At 44.4% G+C, this 24,097-nt stretch overlaps 1 protein-coding gene across 4 annotated transcripts in view; it reads right to left on the bottom strand.

Moving 5' to 3' along the window:
• Positions 1-24,097, bottom strand: part of SPDL1 (spindle apparatus coiled-coil protein 1) — a 348,087-nt gene that overhangs the window by 299,684 nt on the left and 24,306 nt on the right. For all 4 annotated transcript variants that reach the window (XM_068277409.1, XM_068277407.1, XM_068277406.1 and 1 more), the window contains one exon: positions 2,552-2,725. In XM_068277409.1, coding sequence (XP_068133510.1) covers positions 2,552-2,713 — 162 coding nt within the window. In that variant the 5' untranslated portion in view covers positions 2,714-2,725. The remainder of the gene's footprint in view (positions 1-2,551; positions 2,726-24,097) is intronic.

Raw genomic sequence — 24,097 nt, 5'->3', positions numbered from 1 at the left:
TCCTTGTTCGGCCTGTGAGTTTAGGTGGACGGCCTTGTCTTGGTAGGTTTACAGTTGTGCCATACTCCTTCCATTTCTGAATGATCGCTTGAATAGTGCTCCATGGGATGTTTAAGGCTTTGGAAATCTTTTTGTAGCCTAAAGGCTAGTACACACTAGCAATTTTGATTGGCCAATGATTGGTCAATTTAACCACCTCCATGTAGTATGAGGGCCAAACAGATTTTCTATTCTATGCAGATTATATAGGTAAATGGTCATACTACATGTAGGTGGTAAAATTGACCAATGATTGGCCTATCAAAATTGCTAGTGTGTACTAGGCTTAAGCCTGCTTTAAATTTCTCAATAACTTTATCCCTGACCTGTGTGGTGTGTTCTTTGGACTTCATGGTGTTGTTGCTCCCAATATCCTCTTAGACAACCTCTGAGGCCATCACAGAGTAGCTGTATTTTTACTGACATTAGATTACACACAGGTGCACTCTATTTAGTCATTAGCACTCATCAGGCAATGTCTATGGGCGACTGCACTCAGACCAAAGGGGGCTGAATAATTATGCACACCCCACTTTGCAGCTATTTGCAAAAAAATTTTTGGAATCCTGTAAGATTTTCGTTCCACGTCTCACGTGTACACCACTTTGTATTGGTCTTTCACGTGGAATTCCAATAAAATTGATTCATGTTTGTGGCAGTAATATGACAAAATGTGGAAAACTTCAAGGGGGCCGAATACTTTTGCATACATATAACATACATTTTCCACCTTGCATCCTTCCCTGCTGCTTGAACTTCCTTCTCCCATTTTGTGCCTGTGTTCTAACGCCTGTTTATAATGCCTTTGTTCCACTTAATGTGCCCCACTTTCTGAGCAATACACAGACTGAGCAAGCTCAGACTAAAGGTGGGTACACACGTCAGATAAAAGTCTTTGGAAAATGAAGGATCACAGACCAATTTTACCCCCTTCCATATAGTATGAGAGCCATACTCTACACAGTCTATTCTATGGAGCTGAACTCCTCATCAGATAAAAGTCTTTGCAAGATGCTGGACGCAAAGATGCTGTACACATGCAACAGATCAGTATCTGCAAAAGATCAGTTCCTGCAAAAGATCCGTTCCTGCAAAATGCAGATAGTCTATATCTGCAGATCTCGTACACACCTTGTTTAACGGACAATTATCTACAGATCAGATCCACCAGGATGGATCTTCAGATCGGCAGATAATAGTCTGATCTCCAGATGAATGTACATTAAACAAGGTATGTATGAGATCTGCAGATATCATAGACTATCAATGCATTTTGCAGGAACGGATCTTTTGCAGGAACTGATCTTTTGCAGGAACTGATCTGTTGCATGAGTACAGCATCTTTGCGTCCAGCATCTTGCAAAGACTTATCTGATGAGGAGTTCAGCTCCATAGAATAGACTGTGTAGAGTATGGCTCTCATACTACATGGAAGGGGGTAAAATTGGTCTGATCTTTCATTTTCCAAAGACTTTTATCTGATGGTGTGTATGCACCTTGAGTCTCACAGCAAAATATATAGACCTGGCCAACCCCCCCCTCCCACTAATTAACTCAATGCAAATCCACTCAGTTGCTAGGTGAAATACAACAACTACAGAATGTCCTTTCTACTCTAAAAGATAGGCGGTTACCTGCACGCGGTGTCCCTGCTAAGTGACAATTTACGATTACATCTGACCGAAGGCCCCCCCCCCCTCCCACCTGAATACTGCTAAATGTATGCAATTCATGCAACTCCTGCTAGATTTGACACGGCACACAAAGGGTGTATACCATTGCACCTGATTGGCCGACAGGCATCTGCTGATCAGATAGAAGGTAGGAATGTGCTAACTGGGAGTGTGCATTTGCTTTTCGTGTTTTGTACTCTAAAAAGGTACACAACAGCATAATAACCTTTTTATAGCCGACACAAATCCTAAAATAAATCTGCACTGTTTCTACTTCCTGATTCATGGAAGCAGACATATTGTTAACAGCCTGTGCTTTGAAATGAGCTTGTCTGCCATCTCTGCCATGGTAGTAATGTGACAGGGAAGAGATCAAATTACAACTTGTGATTAGACACAGATGAGGGGGAATTAGGCAGGCTAAACTCTCTAAATACATACAGGGTGACTTTCCGTATGTTTTCCTTCTGTCCTGTGCAAGAGTCCAGGTCCACTTTAAATGACAATGATTGCAGTGATCACTTCCTGCTAGAATAAAAATAAACCAATAAAAATGTAAAGTTTAAACTTTTAAAACACTAGGCAAAATTAAATGCAATCTGGGGAAGCAGCTGGCATCACTCTGGGGCAGAGCCTTCACGATTCACAGCTAAATGTGGCTTCTGCTGGGCATGAGCGGGGTATCTGTCAAGGTAATCTCTTCTCTTCCTGCACAGCTTGTCATGTGACTGCTGGATGCCAGTAATTGTTTTTTCAGCAGCCTCAGAACCCCTCCTAGTAGCAATAATATAGTGACAGTACAAATTACTCTGCTTTAATGTAGGCTGTAATATATTTACCTCAATGGTATTGGTCATTTCATTGCGCTGCTCTTCCAGCTGATTTTGAAGGTCACTCTGGCTTTCCATCAGCTGAAGACCATATTGTGCTGCCTTATTTCGCTCCTCTTCTGCCTCTTTCAATCGATGCCGAAGTTTCATAATGGTATCTGACTGGTCCATTGTTACAGAAGTCTAAGAAAATAAGTAGGTCATATCAAATGCAATATAACACTAATAATAACATTATAAAATGCATTAAAAAAAAAAATAATAATAATTATGTACCAGTATTTCAACAAGTTAGAAGATGAGAATAAGTTTAGTGGCAGGCCTTAAAATGATCTCTCTTCACATCTATACTGTTTCCACAGTTTGATCACCAATGCATAGCATTTTTGTTAAATTGCAAAGTGACGGACAAATATAACCTCTAAAGCTCTACTCATGGATATTTAAAAGTATATGGAAACTGCACCTATACTTCGTGAACCTGAGTGCAGGGACACAGTTTAACCACTTAATGACATGCTGACTATAAAAACGTCCTGCAAGAACCTCTTAATGGCTCCAGGACGTTTTTATAAGTCAGACAGTGCTGCTGCCGCTGTGCGCGTGCATATACACACATGTGCGCACTCCTGCGGGTGCATGTGCGCGCTCCCACACGTGCATTCCCGTGCATGTGAAAATAGTGAAAAAAATAACACAACAAAAAAAAAATACACCTTTATTTCCAAACGATATCTTGTCACCATACTTTGTACTAGGGACATAATTAAATGTTGTGATAACCAGAACAAATAGGCAGATAAAATGTGTGGGTTTTATGTACCGTAGCAGTGTTTATATTAAAAGCATAGGGGATGAAATTGGAGAAATAGTGTATTTTTTCATTTTTTGCTTGCATTTCCCTTTAACCACTTCAGGACCACAGTCTTTTCGCCCCTTAAAGGGATACTGTAGGGGGGGTCGGGGGAAAATGAGTTGAACTTACCCAGGGCTTCTAATGGCCCCCCGCAGACATCCTGTACCCACGCAGCCACTCACCGATGCTCCGGCCCCGCCTCCGGTTCACTTCTGGAATTTCAGACTTTAAAGTCTGAAAACCACTGCGCCTGCGCAGCTGCATCCTCGCTCCCGCTGATGTCACCAGGAGTGTATTGCACAAGTCCAGTATGGTCTTTGGTCTGCGCAGTATGCTCCTGGTGCCATCAGCGGGAGCGAGGACACGGCAATGCAGGCGCAGTGGTTTTCTGACTTTAAAGTCAGAAATTCCAGAAGTGAACTGGAGGCGGGGCTGGAGCATCGGTGAGTGGCTGCGCGGGCACAGGATGTCTGTGGGGGGCCATTAGAAGCCCCGGGTAACTTCAACTCATTTTCCCCCGACCCCCCTACAGTATCCCTTTAAGGACCAGGGTCTTTTTTCATTCAGGCCACTGCAGCTTTCATGGCTCGGTCATACAACCTACCACCTAAATGAATTTTCCCTCCTTTTCTTGTCACTAATACAGCTTTCTTTTGGTGCTATTTGATTGCTGCTGCAATTTTTACTTATTATATTCCATCAAAAAAGACATGAATTTTGTCAAAAAAATATTTTTTTTTAACTTTGTGTTAAAATTGTCAAAGTAAAATTTCTGTATACATTTTTGTCCAAATTTATTGTGCTACATGTCTGATTAAAAAAAAACACAACACATTCAGTGTATATTTATTGGTTTCGGTAAGTTATAGCGTTTACAAACTATGGTGCCAAAAGTGAATTTTCCCATTTTGAAGCATCTTTGACTTTTCTGAGCACCTGCCATGTTTCATGAGGTGCTAGAATTGCAGGATAGTATGAATACCCCCAAATGATCCCATTTTGGACAGAAGACATCCCAAAGTATTCATTAAGAGGCATGGTGAGTTCATAGAAGATTTTTTTTTTTTTCACAAGTTAGAGAGAAAATGACACTTCGTGACAAAAAAAAAAAAAAAAAAAAAAAAAAATGAAATCTGCCACGGACTCACCATGCTCCTCTCTGAATACCTTGAAGTGTCTACTTTCCAAAATTGGGTCATTTGTGGGGTGTGTTTACTGTTCTGGCATTTTGGGGGGTGCCCAATTGTAAGCATCCCTGTAAAAGCCTAAAGGTGCTCATTGGACTTTGGGCCCCTTAGCGCAGTTAGGCTGCAAAAAAGTGCCTCACATGTGGTATTGCCGTACTCAGGAGAAGTAGTATAATGTGTTTTGGGGTGTATTTTTACACATACCCATGCTGGGTGGGAGAAATCTCTGTAAATGACAATTTTTTTATTTTATTTTTTATACACAATTGTCCATTTACAGAGATATTTCTCCCACTCAGCATGGGTATGTGTAAAAATACACCCCAAAACACATTATACTACGTCTCCTGAGTACGGCAATACCACGTGTGGCACTTTTTTGCACCCTAACTGCGCTAAGGGGCCCAAAGTCCAATGAGTACCTTTAGGATTTCACAGGTCATTTTGAGACATTTGGTTTCAAGACTACTCACGGTTTAGGGCCCCCAAAAATACCAAGGCAGTATAGGAACCCCACAAATGACCCCATTTTAGAAAGAAGACACCCCAAGGTATTCCGTTAGGAGTATGGTGAGTTCATAGAAGATTTTATGTTTTGTCACAAGTTAGCGGAAATGGATTTTTATTGTTTTTTCCCACAAAGTGTCATTTTCCGCTAACTTGTGACAAAAAATAAAACCTATGAACTCACCATACTCCTAACGGAATACCTATGGGTGTCTTCTTTCTAAAATGAGGTCATTTGTGGGGTTCCTATACTGCCCTGGCATTTTAGGGGCCCTAAACAGTGAGGAGTAGTCTTGAAACCAAATGTCTCAAAATGACCTGTGAAATCCTAAAGGTACTCATTGGACTTTGGGCCCCTTAGCCCACTTAGGGTGCAAAAAAGTGCCACACATGTGGTACCGCTGTACTCAGAAGTAGTAGAAGGTGTTTTGGGGTGTATTTTTATATATACCCATGCTGAGTGGGAGAATAATCTCTGTAAATGGACAATTGTGTGCAAAAAAAAATAAATAAAAAAAAAAAAAAAAATTGTCATTTACAGAGATCTTTCTCCCACTCAGCATGGGTATATGTAAAAATACACCACAAAACACATTATACTACTTCTCCTGAGTACGGCAATACCACATGTGTGGCACTTTTTGCACCCTAACTGTGCTAAGGAGCCCAAAGTCCAATGAGCACCTTCAGGCTTTACATGGGTGCTTACAATTTAGCACCCCCCCCCCCCCACTTGCCAGGACCGTTAACAAACCCCACAAATGACCCCATTTTGGAAAGAATACACGCTAAGGTATTCGATGAGGGTCATGGTGAGTTCATAGAAAATTCTATTTTTTGTCACCAGTTAGCGGAAAATGACATTTTGTAAAAAAAAAAAAAAAAAAAAATATGCTAACTTGTGACAAAAAATAAAATCTTCTATGAACTCACCATGCACCTCACGGAATACTTTGGGGAGTCCTCTTTCCAAAATGGCATCATTCGTGGGGTCTGTCCTTGCATTTTAGGGTCTCTGCAATCATTACATGTATGGCCAGTATTAGTTTCTGCTATACTCCTTATATTGGGCATACGGGTAATGCACTCTGGGCTGAAAGGAAAAATAACCGTCAAACAATCAATGTGGATGAAAAAAATATCTGCCAAAAAAAAATAAAAAATGTGAAAAAAAAATAAAAAATAGGGGAGGTGGGGAGGGAAGGCGTCTGCCAGGACATAGGAGCTGCCAATCAAAACCGTCCACCCACTCAGCTCGTATGCCCTGGCAAACCCGATTTATCCATTCACACCGATCGATGTGGGTGAACAAATCATTGCCAGAGTTCTTTATTGATACAAAGTGCTTGCCAAAGCATAGGAACTCCAACACCGCCCCTAAGCTCATATGCCTCGGCAAACGTATCTTTTTTTTACTGCGGAGGAGAAATCTCGTCCTGCAGCGCTGCATGCACCAATTTTGTGTAACCTGACAGACGTGCAATGCTTCTGTCAGGATGCACTATCAGTGCTGCAGCTGGTTGGTCGCTCGGTCCACCTGGAAGGGTAATGGATGGAATAAAAAAAAATAATAAAAAAAAAAAAAAAAAACACCTACAAGCTAGCAGCAAAGCAATAACTTCATTAACATTTATAAACCTTTTCAAACAAAACCTTAACATTGTAAACCAAACCTTCACTTTTTTGCTCACCTGTTTTTTTTTTTTTTTTTTTTTTTTTTTTTAAAACAGGTGTGCAAAAAAGTGAATGTTTGGTTCACAATGTTAAGGTTTTGTTTGAAAAAGTTTATAAATGTTAATAAAAGTTATTGCTTTGCTGCTTGCTTTTTTTTTTTAAACTTACCTTCCGAGGACAAACCTCTCCTCCCCCATGGGACAATGTGCGAAGTGCAAATCGCACAGAGTTGTGGTGAAGTACATTACGCATTTTGTCCTAAGTGAAAGGAGAGGTTTCTGGCAGCCCTGTGTATTAGGGTCTCTCGAAACCAGATGTTTGGTTTCACACTGCATATCGGCATATCCGGTGGGTCGAGCCCGCCGCACCGCAGCGCCCAAAACAGACCTTCAGGGAATACCACAAGAGTAGCACTCGGCCTAGTAATGAACTGCGTCGCCATAGACTAACATGACTTCCAGGCCGACCTAAATTGACGCAGAAGCCACGCAGTAACGTAGGCATGCGTAAGTCAAGCACTTCCGGTGTAGGGAGGGGGGGGAGGGGGGGGGAAACCACAAAGTGACTTTCGCTAGGCAATTTGCCCTAACGCATTGCAGCAGTGTGAAATAGCACTGAGAGACCCTTGTGTGCCTACTGCTGTGTCTGGAGTTCCCTACTCTCTAATAGTGTACCTGCTCACGGTACCTCTCAAAACACACCCCTAGGCATAGGCCAGGCTGGTCAGGACAGGTGGGACAGTAAACGGTGGTGTCACGCCTTATTCCAAGCCCTGCTGCAGACACAATATTTTCTTTGGATGCGGTGACCTGGGGTACTCGGAATTGGATAGGCGTAATTCCTTCCATGCAGCCGACTAGTTGCATCTGGGGGTTGGGCCACGGCACCTCCTGGATACAAGAGTTCCATAACGATCTCTTTTTGAAATTGAAGAAAAGATCCAGGTCTCCAAGCCTTACTGTAGAGAACAAAGCTGTTGTAAACTGCCAATTGAATGAGGTAAAAAAAAAAAAAAAAAAAAAAAAAAAAGACACTTTTATACCAGCGTCTTGTTTTCCGGGAAATTAAATAGGGCGCTAACCTCTGGTAATTGAAGTCCACCCCTCCCATGTTAGTATTATAGTCGTGGACGACAAGGGGTTTTTCAATAACCTCAGTTCGCCATTAAATTTCGACTGTCGTGTCTGCGTGAATAGTAGACAGAAAGTAAACGTCCCTCTTGTCCTTCCATTTCACCGCAAGCAGGTCGTCAGCACACAAGGCGGCCCTCTGCCCCCATTGAAGTCTGGTGGTAATGAGCCGTTGGATGAAGCCCCGGCGACTAGGCCGTGCGGTGCCACAGCATCGGATTCCTTCTTTTTAAGTGCTGAAAGAGGGCCACACTTGTGTAATAATTGTCCACACAAAGATGGTACTCCTTCTGGAACATTAAGTCACACACAACCTTTCCACTGCTCCCCAGGTAGTCAGGGCATCCAACCTTCTCCAATTTTGAGTCTTTCCCCTCATAGACCCCAAAATAAGATGTATAGCCTGTGGCCCTTTCACAGTGCTTACACAGTTTCAACTTTATCAAATAGTATGGGTATGGGCGCGTTTGCTTGGGATGTACTGTTTGATGCGAAGGCGCCCGGTAAAACGTACGAGGGACTCGTCTACGCAGATGTTCTGTTCAGGGGTATAAGCATCTGCAAATCTGGGTGACAGGTGGTCTATGAGGGGCCGAATTTTGTGGAGCCGGTCATAAGTAGGGTGGTCACTTCGATGACAGGATTCGTTATTGAAGTGCAGGAAGCGCAGGATGTTCTCAAATCGTGTCCTGGACATGGCAGCAGAGTACAAGGGAATGTGATATGCTGGTCTGTAGACCAATAAGACCGCAACACATTCAGTTTGACTAGTGCCATGTGAAGGAGAAGGCCCAAAAAAAATTTTATTTCGGAAACTTGGACTGGTTTCCACCGAAAAGGCTGGGCAAGGAAGTTATTCGGATTGGCGGTTATAAATTGTGTGGCCTTATGGTTGGTCTCTGCCATGACATATGCTGGATACACACCATGCGTTTCCGCGTTCGATGCGTCCGTCGATTCGATTTCCGACATGTCCGATTCAAGCTTCGTTGGATCGTTAGGTCGATTTGCCATACTTTACATGGCAATCGACCTAAAAATCATCGAAATTCGTTCGGAAATGCTCGGAAATAATCGAATCGACGCGTATCGACGGACGCATTCGACGCGGAAACTCATGGTGTGTATCCAGCATAAGTCTAAGAGATCCTGGGTGATGAACAGATAGAAAAAGTCTAGTACAGATCCTAGATTATCTGTCTCCACCTGGACTCCAGACTGGGCGGTGAAAGGGGGCAGTACGGGTGCAGCGGAATCAGGGGAATGCCAATCAGGATTTGCCAACACCTCTGGTAAACTAGGGGTAGTACGGGCCAGTCTTCTTGGTGGCTGCGACCTGGATCTTACTGCACGTGCCACAGAACCAGTTTCAACTTCCATGCTGGTGCTCGCCAATTCACCAGGGTATAAGGAAGCACTGGTGCCAAGTCCAGGAGATGCTGTGCTGCTGGTGCCTGCCCCTCCATGAAATCTCGGACCAGCACTAGCACCACTCTGCTGCCCTTGAGGCTGATCCTGCGCCACCTGCGGTCCAACGACATGGGGTGTGGTGGCTCTAGCCAGGACCTCAACCTCGTCATCACTATCGATCAGTGGAGCCACTGTCCTCTACAGGTTCAAACTCTGACCCAGAAGATTCGTCGAATGAGTCGTCCCAATCGTCCTCATCCGACTGGGCCATGTGCCTGAACACATCATCGGAATACCCCTTTCTTGCCATGGTGGACTACTAAATCTAGGGTGTATTCCTCTGAGACTACCCAGAAAAGAGAGCACCTACCTAGCAAAAGGGAATTCTTGAGGAGCAGAAAGCTGTGGTCACTGAGTAAAAAAAAAACAAAAAAAAAAAAAAAAAAACACTGATCTGTACAGCGCCACAGCTATTGTACAGTGTTTTTTGCAGTGATCAGAAAAAAAATGTGTCACTGCGGAGGGGCGGGCTGAACGCAAGTGCAGGCGAATGATCAGGCCTGATCGGGCAAACACTGCGTTTTTTAGTGGATCCTAGCGACCCTAGTATAAAGACCAACACAAAGTGGTGTACACATGAGAAGTGGAACGAAAATCATACATGATTCCAAACATTTTTTACAAATAAATAACTGCAAAGTGGCGTGTGCATAAGGCCCCATTCACACTTGCGTTTTGGCATGCAAACGGACTGGATCGGATCAGGACCGGAACCGTACGGTTCCGATCCGGTCCGTTTGCATCAGGCATGCATCAGGCTGCCATCCGGATCCGTGTGGTAAAAATAGCGAAATTACTATTAAAATTGTTGGGGTCAGCAGAAGGTGCACCTGTAGAATCAGGTTCCTCCGCTGTTTAGGCCTCACCTCCGACATACTGCCAAACAGCTCCAGCACGTTAGTCATTGCTGCTCCACTCCAGGAATGCTGGGCCCATGTGTCCCCATCCGAAATGGCCGCTAGAATAAGCATAGGAAGTGGGGTAGAACGTCAGGTGTTTGTATCCAGTGTGTTCTGTGCTTAACGTTCCCCATTGGTTTCTATTTCCGGATGGTGCAGTCAGGCTCCGGTCTGGGTGCGTGGGCCGGATAATCCGGACTCGAAAAATAGCGCATGTTGGGAAAGTGTCCAGAGTCCGGATCCGATCCGGCTCCGTTCTGTATGGAACGTACGCATGTGAACGTCCGCATAGACTTTGCATTGCTATGCGGAACGTACGTTCCGTTTGTACAGTATACGGCCCGGATCCGATCAGGCGAATCCGGACAGGGAACGCTAATGTGAACCAGGCCTAATTATTCATCCCCCTTTGATCTGAGTGCAGTCAGTTGCCTATAGACATTGCCTGATGAGTGCTAATGACTAAATAGAGTGCACCTGTGTGTAATCTAATGTTAGTACAAATACAGCTGCTCTGTGAGGGCCTCAGAGGTTGTCTAAGAGAATATTGGGAGCAACAACACTATGAAGTCCAAAGAACACACAAGACAGGTCAGGGATCAAGTTATTGAGAAATTTAAAGCAGGCTTAGGCTACAAAGAGATTTCCATAGCCTTGAACATCCCACGGAGCACTGTTCAAGCAATCATTCAGAAATGGAAGGAGTATGGCACAACTGTAAACCTACCAAAACAAGGCCATCCACCTAAACTCACAGGCAGAACAAGGAGAGTGCTGATCAGAAATGCAGTCAAGAGGCCCATGGTGACTCTGGATGAGCTGCAGAGATCTACAGCTCGGGTGGGAGACTCTGTCCATAGGACAATTATTAGTCATGCACTGTACAAAGTTGGCCTTTATGGAAGAGTGGCAAGAAGAAAGGCATTGTTAACAGAAAGCATAAGTCCCATTTGCAGTTTGCCACAAGCCAAGTGGGGGACACAGCAACCATGTGGAAGAAGGTGCTCTGGTCAGATGAGACCAAAATGGAACTTTTTGGCCAAAATGCAAAACGCTATGTGTGGCGGAAAACTAACACTGCACATCACTCAGAACACACCATCCCCACTGTCAAATATGGTGTATGTTTGGAATGATGTATGATTTTCGATCCCCTTCTCACATGTACACCACTTTGTGTTGGTCTTTTACGTGGAATTCCAATAAAATTGATGCACGTTTGTGCCAGTAATGTGACAAAATGTGGAAAACTTCAAGGGAGCCGAATACTTTTGCAACCCACTGTACATCTGACTGATCAGTAATGATCACTTACAGATACTATATAGCACCAATGTTGATCAGCGACAGTGATGTCGCTAATTAGTGACTGTGGTGCACTGGGCTGAGCACTAACTGGCACTAACAAAGGGGCCTAGCTAACTGGCCTAACTGCTAACACTAGTGATACTAAAAAATTGACAGTTTTCACTGATCACTGTTTTTAAATCACTAGGATAGTGACAGGGTGGTGATCTGGGGTGGGGGGTGGCGAGTGAGGAATCAAAGGCAATCAGAAACAATCACGAGAAAACAAATCCAATCACAAGGTAATCAAAGGCAATCACAGGGCAATCGCAGGCCAATCACAGGGCACTAAAATCACGGGACAATCACAGCCAGTTAAATCATGGGACACTCAAAGCCAATCACAGGCCAATCGAAGCCAATCACGGGGCACTCAAATCACGGAACAATGAAATACAATGCCAGCACAATCAAATACAATTACAGCACAATCAAATACAATGCACTGGGGAAGGTGATTTGAGGGGGGGGGGGGGTTGATTAGGTGCCCGCACGGGGCAGATTGGGTCCTGATCTGATGGGTGGCATACACAGGGGGTGACGATGGGAGATCAGTGAGTGATTACAGGGGAGAATAGATGTAAACAATGCACTGAGGAGGTTGTCAGGAGGGGGGGGGGGGGTCTGAGAGCAATCTGAGGGTCTGGGTGGGTGATCAGGTGCCCCCAAGGGACAGTTTAGGGTCTGCTCTGATGGGTGGTGATGACAGCGGGGTGTTCTGGGGGGGGATCTGAGGGTAGGGGGGTGATCAGGGGACCCTAGGGGGCAGTTAGGGACCTAATCTAGGGGATAGCATTGACAGTTAGTGACAGGGAGTGATTGATGGGTTTTTTAGGGGGGTGCTTGGGTGCAAACAGTGGTGTGCTGGGGTGGACAGGGGGGTTCTGAGGGGGGGGGGGGTGAAGAAAAAAAAAAAAAAAAGAAAAAAAGACAAAACTTACTTACGGTAAGGTCTTTTCCAGGAGTCGGAAGGACAGCAACCCTGAGACTTGTCTCCCTCCATTTCCAACTGGACAGGATACTAGTTAAAAGAATTAACATAATTGATTAGGCAGGCACCCTACATAAGGCAGCATTCCCTTACCCTCATCAGTAATAAAAAAGACCACACAGAATGATGCTTCAAATAATTTTTATTAACAATACATCAGGGTGGGTAGTAAGGGTGCTGTCCTTCCGACTCCTGGAAAAGACCTTACCGTAAGTAAGTTTTGTCTTTCCAGGACGTCTCAGGACAGCAACCCTGAGATGATAAACAAGACATAATTAGGGAGGGATTACAGCCTGCAAAACTCTTCTACCAAAACATAAGTCAGAGTTAGAGGTTAAATCAAGTCTATAATGCTTAACAAAGGTATTGTGGCTTGACCAGGTTGCAGCTTCACAGATTTATTAATAGTAGCCCCTGCGCTCTCTGCCCAGGAAGTAGAAACCGCTCTGGTTGAATGACCTTTCGCTAGTCCTGATAACTGCTTGCCCTGGTGCAAGTAAGATTACGGAAAATTGTTACTTACCTACCGGTAATTTTCCTTTCCCGATGCTTACATGTCGTCACACTGGGTAGTTGTCCTGCCCCTTCTACCCCATAGGACCCGGAAGTAATAAATGTTTGACTCAGACCCCACCTCTCCAGTCTATGTGACCTCGATCACTGAGGCCCACAGAAGGGAGGGGTCGTGTGACGACATGTAAGCATCGGGAAAGGAAAATTACCGGTAGGTAAGTAACAATTTTCCGTATTCCCTATGCTTAATGTCGTCACACTGGGACCTAACTAGGAAGAAAATGAAGGGAGGGAGACCAGATGCTGTGCAAACAAAGTAATTTACTTCTTTAAGTCATATGTGATAACAGAACAGTTTTACCAAATAAAGTAGATGAGTGAGCAGTCATATCAACCTTATAATGTTTCATAAATGTATGAATTGTGGACCAGTTTGCAGCCTGGCAAATTTTATCCGCTGGTACACCATTAAATGCGACCCATGAAGTGGATATACTCCTGGTTGAATGAGCACGTATTTGCTGAGGTGGAACCAGGTTCAGAGTTTTATAAGCCAACTGGATAGCCTTCACTATCCAAGAGGATATTGTTCTTATTGATGCTGGTTCTCCCTTTCTGGCACCACCTGGAATTACCCAAAGCCTATCTGTTTTCCTAAATTCGGCCGTAGCTTGTAGGTAGACCGTCACTGCATGCACCACATCTAATGGATGCGGTTGCTGTGTGTCATCTAAAGTAAATGCCGGAAGGGTCCAATCCTGACTCAGATGATAGGTTGTAACTACCTTGGGAATAAATTCCTGCAAAGGTCTGAGGACTATTCGATCCGGAAAGGTAGTAAGGTAGGGTTCCCTGCACCCTAGTGCTTGAAGTTCAGATACCCTATGGGCTGAGGCTATAGCCACAAGAAAGACAGTTTTTAAAGTCTTATTCCATAAACTACAGTCATCAATCGGGTGAAAAGGTGGAGACAAGAACACCTCGAGAACCATGGGTAAATCCCATTTAGGGAAGAGTGGTTTGCTAGGCGGTCTTATTTTGAGTACAGCCTTCAGGAATTGCTTGACCATCGGATTGGTAGCCCAAGCAGTGCCGGTGAAAACGGATAACGCTGATATGTGCACTTTCAACGTATGATATGCCAAGCCCATGTCTAAGCCCCCCTGCAGAAACTCCAATATATGACAAGGCTCTGGACTTGAAGGATCTATTCCTTTTCCCTGCGTGTAACGTAGGAATTGATTCCACACTCTCTTATAAGTGTTGTTGGTAGTAGGCTTCCTGGATTTAAGCATGGTAAGTATAACTGCGTCCGAACAGCCTCTTTCTTTTAGCCTTTGCCCCTCAGCATCCATGCCATGAGATTCAAGCTTTGCGGGTTCTGATGATATATTGTCCCCTGGTATAGGAGCTTGTGATTGCAGGGTAGTGGTAGAGGCGGTTGGATACTCATCTCCAGTAACAGTGAGAACCAAGGACGGTTGGGCCAGTGTGGTATTATAGCCACAACTGTCACTTTCTCCCTCAATAGCCTGACTAGCAACCGCTGAATGAGTGGCGTTGGTGGGTACACATATGCCAACCTGGTCGACCACGGTGCCGAGATTGCATCTACTGCTGTTGCTTTGCTGCATTGATATCGGGTGATGAATCGCTTGCATTTGGAGTTCTGGGGAGTTGCCATCAGATCCAGATCTGGCGTTCCCCATTTCTGGCAGATCCATTGATAGACTTCCTGGGATAAGCACCATTCGTTGTTGCTGATCGTGTGTCTGCTTAGGTAATCCGCTGTGGTATTGTATTTGCCCGGGATGTAAATGGCCTTCAGGTCCCACAGATTCTGTTCCGCAAATTGAAAAATGTTGGCAGATTCTTTTAATAATTGAAGACTTCTCGTACCTCCCTGTTTCCTCAGGTAGGCAACTGCAGTTGAATTGTCCATCCTTAATATTACCGCCTTCCCCTGTATCATACTCCGGAAATTCAGTAGGGCCTGATGGGCTGCACGTAACTCCAATATGTTTGCTGGTATCTGGTTGGAGTACGAGTCCCAACGCCCCTGAGCAGTCTTGTGATCGCAGTGGGCTCCCCAGCCCCTCGCGCTGGCATCGGAAGTAATCGTGATCATTACCCCAGGCTGTATAAGGTGGTGTCTGGATAGGTTCTCCCTGACTGTCCACCAGAGAAGGCTGTTCTTCATTAAAGGAGTAAGACTTATCGTCTGACTGAAATCCTCCTTGTTCCATTGCGAGAGGAAGCCCCACTGGAACGGTCTTATGTGCCAATGAGCCCAACGGATCATCGGGATAGTGGATGTTAGCGTTCCGATGTAACTCATACATTCCCTCGCAGGAAGGCTCCTCAATGATCGAATCCTTAGAGACTTCGCTATTATAGTCTGCATCTTCTCCTCCGGCAATGAAATGGAGTTTCGACAAGTATTGATTAAGGCTCCCAGAAATATCATCTCCTGAGTCGGCTCCAAGAGGCTCTTCTTGAAATTGATCTTCCAACCGAATAGGGAGAGTGTATTGAGCAGAGTCTCCCTCTGTGTCATGATGGTCTCGTGATCCTGGGAGAGTAGTAGTAGGTCGTCGAGATAGTGAAAGATTCGGAGACCTCTTGTGCGAAGGAGAGCCACGAGTGAGAGTAGTATCTTGGAGAATGTGCGGGGAGCCGTGCATATGCCAAATGGGAGACACGTAAACTGGTAGTGTTCCGCTCCCACCGCAAATCGTAGATAACGTTGGAATGCTGGGGCGACCGGGATGTGAAGGTACGCATCTTCCAAGTCTGCGGAGAGCATCCAATCTGATCGTATCACACACTGAAGGATTGACTGTAGAGTTTCCATCTTGTATCTTTTTAGATGTATATGGCGATTTAGGAATCTTAAGTCCAGTATCGGGCGCCAATCTCCTGTCTTCTTGAGGACGAAGAACAAAGGAGAATACAGGCCCTGAAGTCTTTCCTCTGCGGGCACTGGAACAATTGCCTTCTTTTGTACAAGCGTGCATATATAATCTATCAGGACTGCGCGCTTGTCCTCTGCCACCGGAATCGCAGTTGCGACAAACCTGGCACGAGGTGGCTCTGAAGTAAACTTTCAACTGTGACCCTGTGAGACAGTCCTTACAACCCAAGGGTTGGTGATGTTTTTCGCCCAGATTTCGCTGAAATGGCGTAGTCTTCCTCCCACCGGGGAAATCTGGACGCTCTGATTGTCAAAAAGACTTTTGTTGAGAGGATGACTGGTTAGAGGCATTCTTTTGTCTGGTTAGACGCTGCAGGTTACCCTGGGAGCTCTGCCACGTTCTCCTGAACTCCTTCCCCGGTCTATAAGCTCTTGCGGACCTAAGCCTTTGTTGCTGATATTTTGCAGGCTGCTGCGGAAACGGTCGCTTATTCCTCCTGTCTTGTGGGATCAAACCCGACTTTCCCCCGGTCACCCTTTTTATTGCCGTGTCCATCTCGTCACCGAATAAATGCTCGCCATCGTAAGATATCTTGCACCAATCCTGGCGGGAAGACGGATCAGCTATCCATGCTTTCAACCACAAAGATCTTTTGGCAACAACCGAGGAATACATAGTTCTTGCCGAGCACCTGACAATGTCCACAGCCGCCTCTCCAACGTAATCTGCGGAGAGTTTGAGATCCTCAAGGCCAGCAAGAATTGCTTCCTTATCAGCCTCAGCTCTTATCGCCTCCTCAATATTCGTGGTCCAGACCCTTAGGGCTCTTGACACCGCGGTTAAGGCTATGGCAGGTCTGGCCGCTCCACCAGCCGTAGTATAGATTCTCTTTAATTCTGAATCAATTCTTCTATCCATTCCATCTCTAAAAGTGACAGCATCTTCCCGAGGTAATGTTGTTGGTCTGGCCAATCTCATGACAGCTGTACTGTGGAGGAAGTCGGTATAGGAGGCATAGCCGCAATATATTCCCTCATTGAGTCCTGGACGGCCTGTTTGATCAGACCAGAGACGTCAACCGGAGTCTGTTCAGGTTCTTTAGCTATCTCCTGAAAGCAAGCCCTGCACACATTTTTCCCAGGCATCACAAAGTTGCTGCATGCCCAACATCTTCTAGAAGAACGGTCCCTTGATCTTGATCTTGACCGACGCCTGGATCTCGAACTGCGTCTCCTTCTAGATCGGCTTCTATCTTTTCTGTGACGTTGAGACGGGCTTCTTCTCCTGGACCTTGATCTGGATCTTGACGATTTCTTGGAACGCTTCTTTGGGCTGTCATAAAAGACAGTAAACAATTCAGTATGCACTCTTGATTCAAACGGGCAAGAACCTACCTTAAACACCCCCCTACCTTTCTGCCCTTTGCTGGTCTTTTTTAGGTGCATCGGAATCCACAGGTGCAGATGAAGGCACTGCAAGTAATGAAAGACAGAAAGCAAGCTAAGCAGCAGTGTAAAAAAAAAAAAAAAAAAAAAAAAAAAAAAAACTCTATAGGCTTAGGCAAGACATCGGAGTCCTAAAGACCTACCCTCATCATCCTCCACAATCTGCCCCTGCTCCATGCTGTCTTCCGTGGCGTAGTGCAGCAGAGTCTCTGGCCACTCTCACCGCAGCGTTAGCCGGCGGAATATGCGCGGCACTAGGCTTTAAATTTATCCCCCAGCACTTCCTGCTTGCCTCCCATTGGTCGGCACTGACAGGAGGAGGTGACGTCAGTCAAGGAGGAAGCTGGCTCTGTGGAGCGCATGACGTATTGCCGCCGACCAGTCAGAGCGAAGGACTGGTGCGGCGAATGGGAGAGACAGGAGAGACAGGAAGTGGGCGGAGACAAGCGGGGACCGGTGGAACGCACGCTATGCGGAAAAAAGGTGAGAAGGATTCCAGCACCGGAGCATCGATATTTAAAAGATGTACAATGAATCCAGTGCCCACACGCAGGAGGTAATTTATACCTATAGAACAGGCACACAATCCCCGAAAGGCCAGCAGAAAACGGGGAACCCCACAGAGCTAATTTATAGCTATAAAGGGGCATCACTAGCAGAGGCGACTAGTGGGAAGCCGGAGGATCCAGCTAGGTAGGGAGGAAAATATCAAAAATAAATACCACAAATGGCATCTGACGAAAATCCGGATCCCTGGGGTGAAGTGATCGAGGACAAAAAAAAGACTGGAGAGGTGGGGTCTGAGTCAAACATTTATTACTTCCGGGTCCTATGGGGTAGAAGGGGCAGGACAACTACCCAGTGTGTCGACATTAAGCATAGGGAAAAAGCAATAGCTTGTCTGATCCATCTTGCAATAGGTTTCTTTAGATGGCTGCTTTCCGGCAAAGAGAACCAACAAAGCATTGGACTTCCTCCAATTCTTGGATCTCTGAAGATATTCATTCAATTAGACACCTTCTTAACACCTAGACAGTGCAACCTTTCTTCCTTTCGATTTGATGAATTACCGCAAAAAGATGGTAAAAAGATCTCTTGAGATCTATGGAATTTATATACAATCTTAGGTCAGATAAACGTTTGTACATTTGATCAATAGTAATAGGTCTTCTTGTTCCTTGGTAATGCCCATAGCCCTATGCATAGCTTCAAATAACTCATTCATAAATTCTGTGGAAAAAAATTTCTGAGACTTAACGCCTTTACCCTCAGATGCGTCTACTTCGCACTGTGGTAATTCTTCCAATAATAGATATCCACTCTCCCTTTAGACATCAAATTTATCTGAATCAACCTCGACTCTCTTCCTCTTAAGGAGGTCTATTAGGAGGATTTAGAAGGACCAGCAATAGGTGCATCAGAAGTAGAAGGGGTAAATGTCGGTGTAACATCTGAATTAGAAAGTATGAAAGCAGATTCTTCAATTTCTTTAATAGCAAAGGACATCTCTGATCTCAACCATCCCATCAAATCTTTAAGCTATGTAGAGGATTCATCTTTCACTACCTTTTCAGTGCATAATTGACACAGGTGTTCTGCAGAATCAGGCATACGGTCACTGCACATTTCCTAGATTTAGACACCGCTTCAGAAGACACTGCATGCTTATCAGGTTTGACAGCTTAGTCTTATCCAACTTGCCATTCTTGGAATCTGTTTTAACAGTTTTCTAACAGTTTCTCCTTTAAAGAGAAACCGCGACCAAGAATTGAACTTCATCCCAATCAGTAGCTGATACCCACTTTTACATGAGAAATCTATTCCTTTTCACAAATGGATCCTCATCAGGGGGCGCTGTATGTCTAATATTGTGGTGAAGCCCCTCCCACAGGAGACTGAGGACTATTTTCCTGGCAGTTTCCGGTCTGTGAACCTCGTTGCATTGTGGGAAATAGCGGTTTACAGCTGTTTCCAACTGCCAGAACAAGCAGCATGTACTTCCAGCTACATCACCTGCCAACAGTAAAAACGTCACCATCTGATAAATGTCAGAATGTAAATAAAAGAGAGGGAAGCTTTTAAAATGGGCAAAAGCTGACTACATTTATACATAATTATTGTAAAAATGAAGAATTTTCACTGGGAGTTCCTCTTTAAGTGGAAGACAACACCCACCGCTATGATAGCTCTAGGCTAGGATCACAGTGGATAAGCTTATAATGCAAGCATAGTAACGCAACAGTGTGAACTGCACTGGAGACCAGACATGGCCTTTTTACAAATCTGCATGCCGCTTTTTAGAATAATGCGATCAGGTACAACCCCGCACTGTGCACAGACCCATAGATTTATATGGGCAGTGAATTTCCCTGCTGAATAAATCTGCCACACGACTGAGCACTGCCCTTTGTGCAGATTCAACAATTACTTATAATACTGGAAAAATCTACTGTCCACATTGCTTAAGATTCCAGAATCTTGAAACCCTCTGCTTTACATTCACCTTTGCCCGAATATAGAGAGGGGATAAAACATACAGGGGAAATTACACTCTAAATACTAAGAGTTTATCTCACTGAAAAATTGTCAATCTCTACAGCCAGTAAAGGTTTAAGTGCAGGCTTGACAAATCAAACAAAATTCAAAACAAATGCAATGCAGATCTGAAACCAATGCAATGCAGATCTGAAACCAATGCAATGCAGATCTGAAACAAATGCAATACAGATCAGAAACAAATGCAATACAGATCTGAACCAAAGTAATGCAGATCTGAAACAAAAGTAATGCAGATCTGAAACCAATGCTATGCAGATCTGAAACAAAAGCAATACAGATCAGAACAAATGCAATGCAGCTCTGAAACAAAAGCAATACAGATCAGAACAAATGCAACGCAGATCTGAAACAAAAGTAATGCAGATCTGAAACAAATGTAATGCAGATCTGAAACAAAAGCAATACAGATCAGAACAAATGCAATGCAGATCTGAACCAAAGTAATGCAGATCTGAAACAAAGTAATGCAGATCTGAAACAAATGCTATGCAGACCTGAAACAAAAGTAATGCAGATCTGAAACCAATGCTATGCAGATCTGAAACAAATGCTATGCAGATCTGAAACAAAAGCAATACAGATCAGAACAAATGCAATGCAGCTCTGAAACAAAAGCAATACAGATCAGAACAAATGCAACGCAGATCTGAAACAAAAGTAATGCAGATCTGAAACAAATGTAATGCAGATCTGAAACAAAAGCAATACAGATCAGAACAAATGCAATGCAGATCTGAACCAAAGTAATGCAGATCTGAAACAAAGTAATGCAGATCTGAAACAAATGCTATGCAGACCTGAAACAAAAGTAATGCAGATCTGAAACCAATGCTATGCAGATCTGAAACCAATGCTATGCAGATCTGAAACAAAAGCAATACAGATCAGAACAAATGCAATGCAGCTCTGAAACAAAAGCAATACAGATCAGAACAAATGCAACGCAGATCTGAAACAAAAGTAATGCAGATCTGAAACAAAAGCAATACAGATCTGAACAAATGCAATGCAGATCTGAAACAAATGCAATACAGATCTGAACCAAAGTAATGCAGATCTGAAACAAATGCAATATAGATCAGAAACAAAAGCAATGCAGATCTGAAACAAATGCAATGCAGATCTGAAACAAATGCACAATAGATCTGAACAAGTTTGAAACAAGGAACTCCTTGAAACTACCCAGAGATTCACTTCCTGAAAATTTCCATAGATTGTCAATCCCCATCACTGCAGTTCAGGGTTGACAAATCATCTTATTATAACCCTGGGGAAGCCTATTGCTGCAATGGCAACAATTCACCTTCACCTCCTGCTTTGCACCCACTGCTAGATTGCATGGACACAGAGGACAAGAGAAAGTATAAACTTATACCAAGGAAACATCACTCTAAAATCAACCATGTGAGTGTACATCCCTTCAACGATTGGTCGGTCTCTACAGCTAGCATAGGTTTACTGCAGGCCTGACCAATCAAATGGGAAGCAAATGACTCCTTGCAACTATCATTACCCTGAAAGTTTCCATTAGCTCACTAGATTATAGAGGAAACAAGAGAGAGGGTAAAACACACAGGGGGGAAATCACACTCTAATGTGAACTATATGAGTGAATATCCCTGCTGCTGGAACAAGCTTGGAAGCTCTTGTCTGTGATCCCATCTTTCCAGCATAGGGGAGAACGTCAGGAACAGTACCATTTCTTATGCTGTCTAGTTCTCCTATATTGGACTCCCCCACCAGCACCAGTATCCCGACCATGGCTTGTGGCCCAGGGATTTCATGCATGAGCAGTGCTGCCAAGAGGACATCCATCCGGCCAAATAAACTCAGCATCTATTCCTCTTGGGTGTTTCCAGGATGGAAACCAAGTTAAAACTGAGGAACCAGGGGAGGGTGCTTGATAACCCTCAAATAATAGCCGGTATAAAGGCCTTATAACAGAAGACACATACCAGAGAGGGAGTGGAGCTTGTCTCCTCAGAATCCTGGGAGCAACAGCCTGCGGACACTTCCATGGTCAGCATACACAAGACTGACCAGGATGCACAACCCTTGAATAGGTCACCTGAAGGTTTCCGCTCAAACATAATGAAAAGGTTTGCTTTACCTTAGAAATCCACCGCATTACTGAGCAGACTAGCTCAATCAGCGGCTAAATGCGGCGAGATGTCCGCTGGGATGCACGCCGAGCCATGGAAAGCATTCTACTTCCTCCTTGGTCACGTAATGCGGAAGTCACATATCCCTCTGCGCGCGTTCTTCAGCAGAAGCCGCTCCGGCGTGTAACACAGACTGGGGGAGAAGCCGATGCAGACATCAAGCACCCGCGCTGGCTCGCCTGACCAGCGCTGACATAGGGGACACTTGTATGCCGCGGCTCCTGAAATCTATCATGGTTGGCCAGCTCTCCCCACACAACCAGCATCCTGCTGGACAGGAAAACAACTGATGAGGGTAAGGGAATGCTGCCTTATGTAGGGTGCCTGCCTAATCAATTATGTTAATTCTTTTAACTAATATCCTGTCCAGTTGGAAATGGAGGGAGACAAGTCTCAGGGTTGCTGTCCTGAGACGTCCTGGAAAAGTGTGTGTGTGCGTGCGTCAGTCACTTACTGGGCTGCCGTCCTCTCTGATGGTCGCACGATGAAGTGACCAGAGGAGGAGGCAGCCTGTATAATGCACCTTGTTACATAAACAAAGTGTATTATACACTTTTGATTGGCCCGATTGCGCTGTTTGAAACCCGCTGGCGCTGCTAATTGGCCGGCGGGTTATCGCACCAGGTGGGCGGAGTCAGTTACCGGCGGCAGATCGTGTCATGCATGACGCGATCGGCGCACAGCCACGCCTGCCGTCGTTTGGGCCCAGCCCTTGCTGCCGCCCATCGGCTTAAGGCGGTCAGCAAGTGGTTAAAATGCATAGAAAATGAACTAATTACTGAAAACAAATATCAACCCCAAAAAGCCCAATTGATGGTGAAAAAAAAGATATAGATCATTTCATTGTGATTAGTAGTGATTAAGCTATTGGCAAATGAAAGGGATAAGCACTGGAAGTTGAAAAATCGCTCGTCCGTTAAGGTAAAAACCGCCTTGGGGTGAAGTGGTTAATACAAATGATGAGGGCTGGTTCACACTACAAGAGCTTTCTAAGCGCTAGTGATTTGAAAAGCTCTTGCTTATGTAATGCTATATCTGTGTTTGTTTTTTAATATCTTTATTTATGCAATTTCCAAATATATAAATATACAAAAGTAATACATACATATACATAGAAAACCAGTGAAGCAAGTCCTTAGGGCTCTTTCACATTAGGGCAGATTTTCTGCCAACGGGTAAAGTTTGCGTTACACAAGATAAAATGAAAGTCCATAGACTTTTCATTTTAGCTTTCACATATAACTGTGCTTTTGTGCGTTGCGTTACACTGCACCCAGGCGCAGTTTTTCAGCCGACGCTAGCTTTATGCGTTACAATGTTAGTCAATGTAAAACGCACACTATGCGCGGTTTTAAACCGTTAACGCAGGCAATCAGTCCCAGAATGCAACAGAGGAACAATGTAGAAAGTTGAAAACTAAAAAGAAAAAAAAATTACCTGCGTTTTCCTATGTGCTGTAACGCATTGAAAACGCATTAAAAACGCACACACTGCAGTGCAACACATATCAAAACACATTAAAAAGCATACAGCAAAACATATGCTTTGAGCGTTCTCCAACGCAAGCTCTGATGTGAAAGAGCCCTTACAGTCTACAGTATGAAATATCAAAAGACATACCATTCCAAATGATCCTGTAGCTTTCCCCAAAATTACCTATATAAAAAAAAATAACCCTAACCCCACTCTATTAACCTCCCTGGCGTTCTGGGTAATGCGTACGCATTACCCATTTTGTTAAAAAAAAAAATTCTCCTGTATCCATGGTATTATCACGCTAGTGCGTGACGAGATAACGTACAAAAACAAAGTAATTGTAGTACGAGTATTCTAGTCTGGTGAAAACTTGTGCACAATCGTCAGGCTTAATCGTAGTCAAATTTGAGCAGGGTCGTAACAA

This window comes from Hyperolius riggenbachi, chromosome 3, assembly GCF_040937935.1.
Source record: "Hyperolius riggenbachi isolate aHypRig1 chromosome 3, aHypRig1.pri, whole genome shotgun sequence".
Classification (NCBI taxonomy): domain Eukaryota; kingdom Metazoa; phylum Chordata; class Amphibia; order Anura; family Hyperoliidae; genus Hyperolius; species Hyperolius riggenbachi.
The sequence above is the reverse complement of the archived record's forward strand: the minus strand, read 5'-3'. Positions and strand labels throughout refer to the sequence as shown.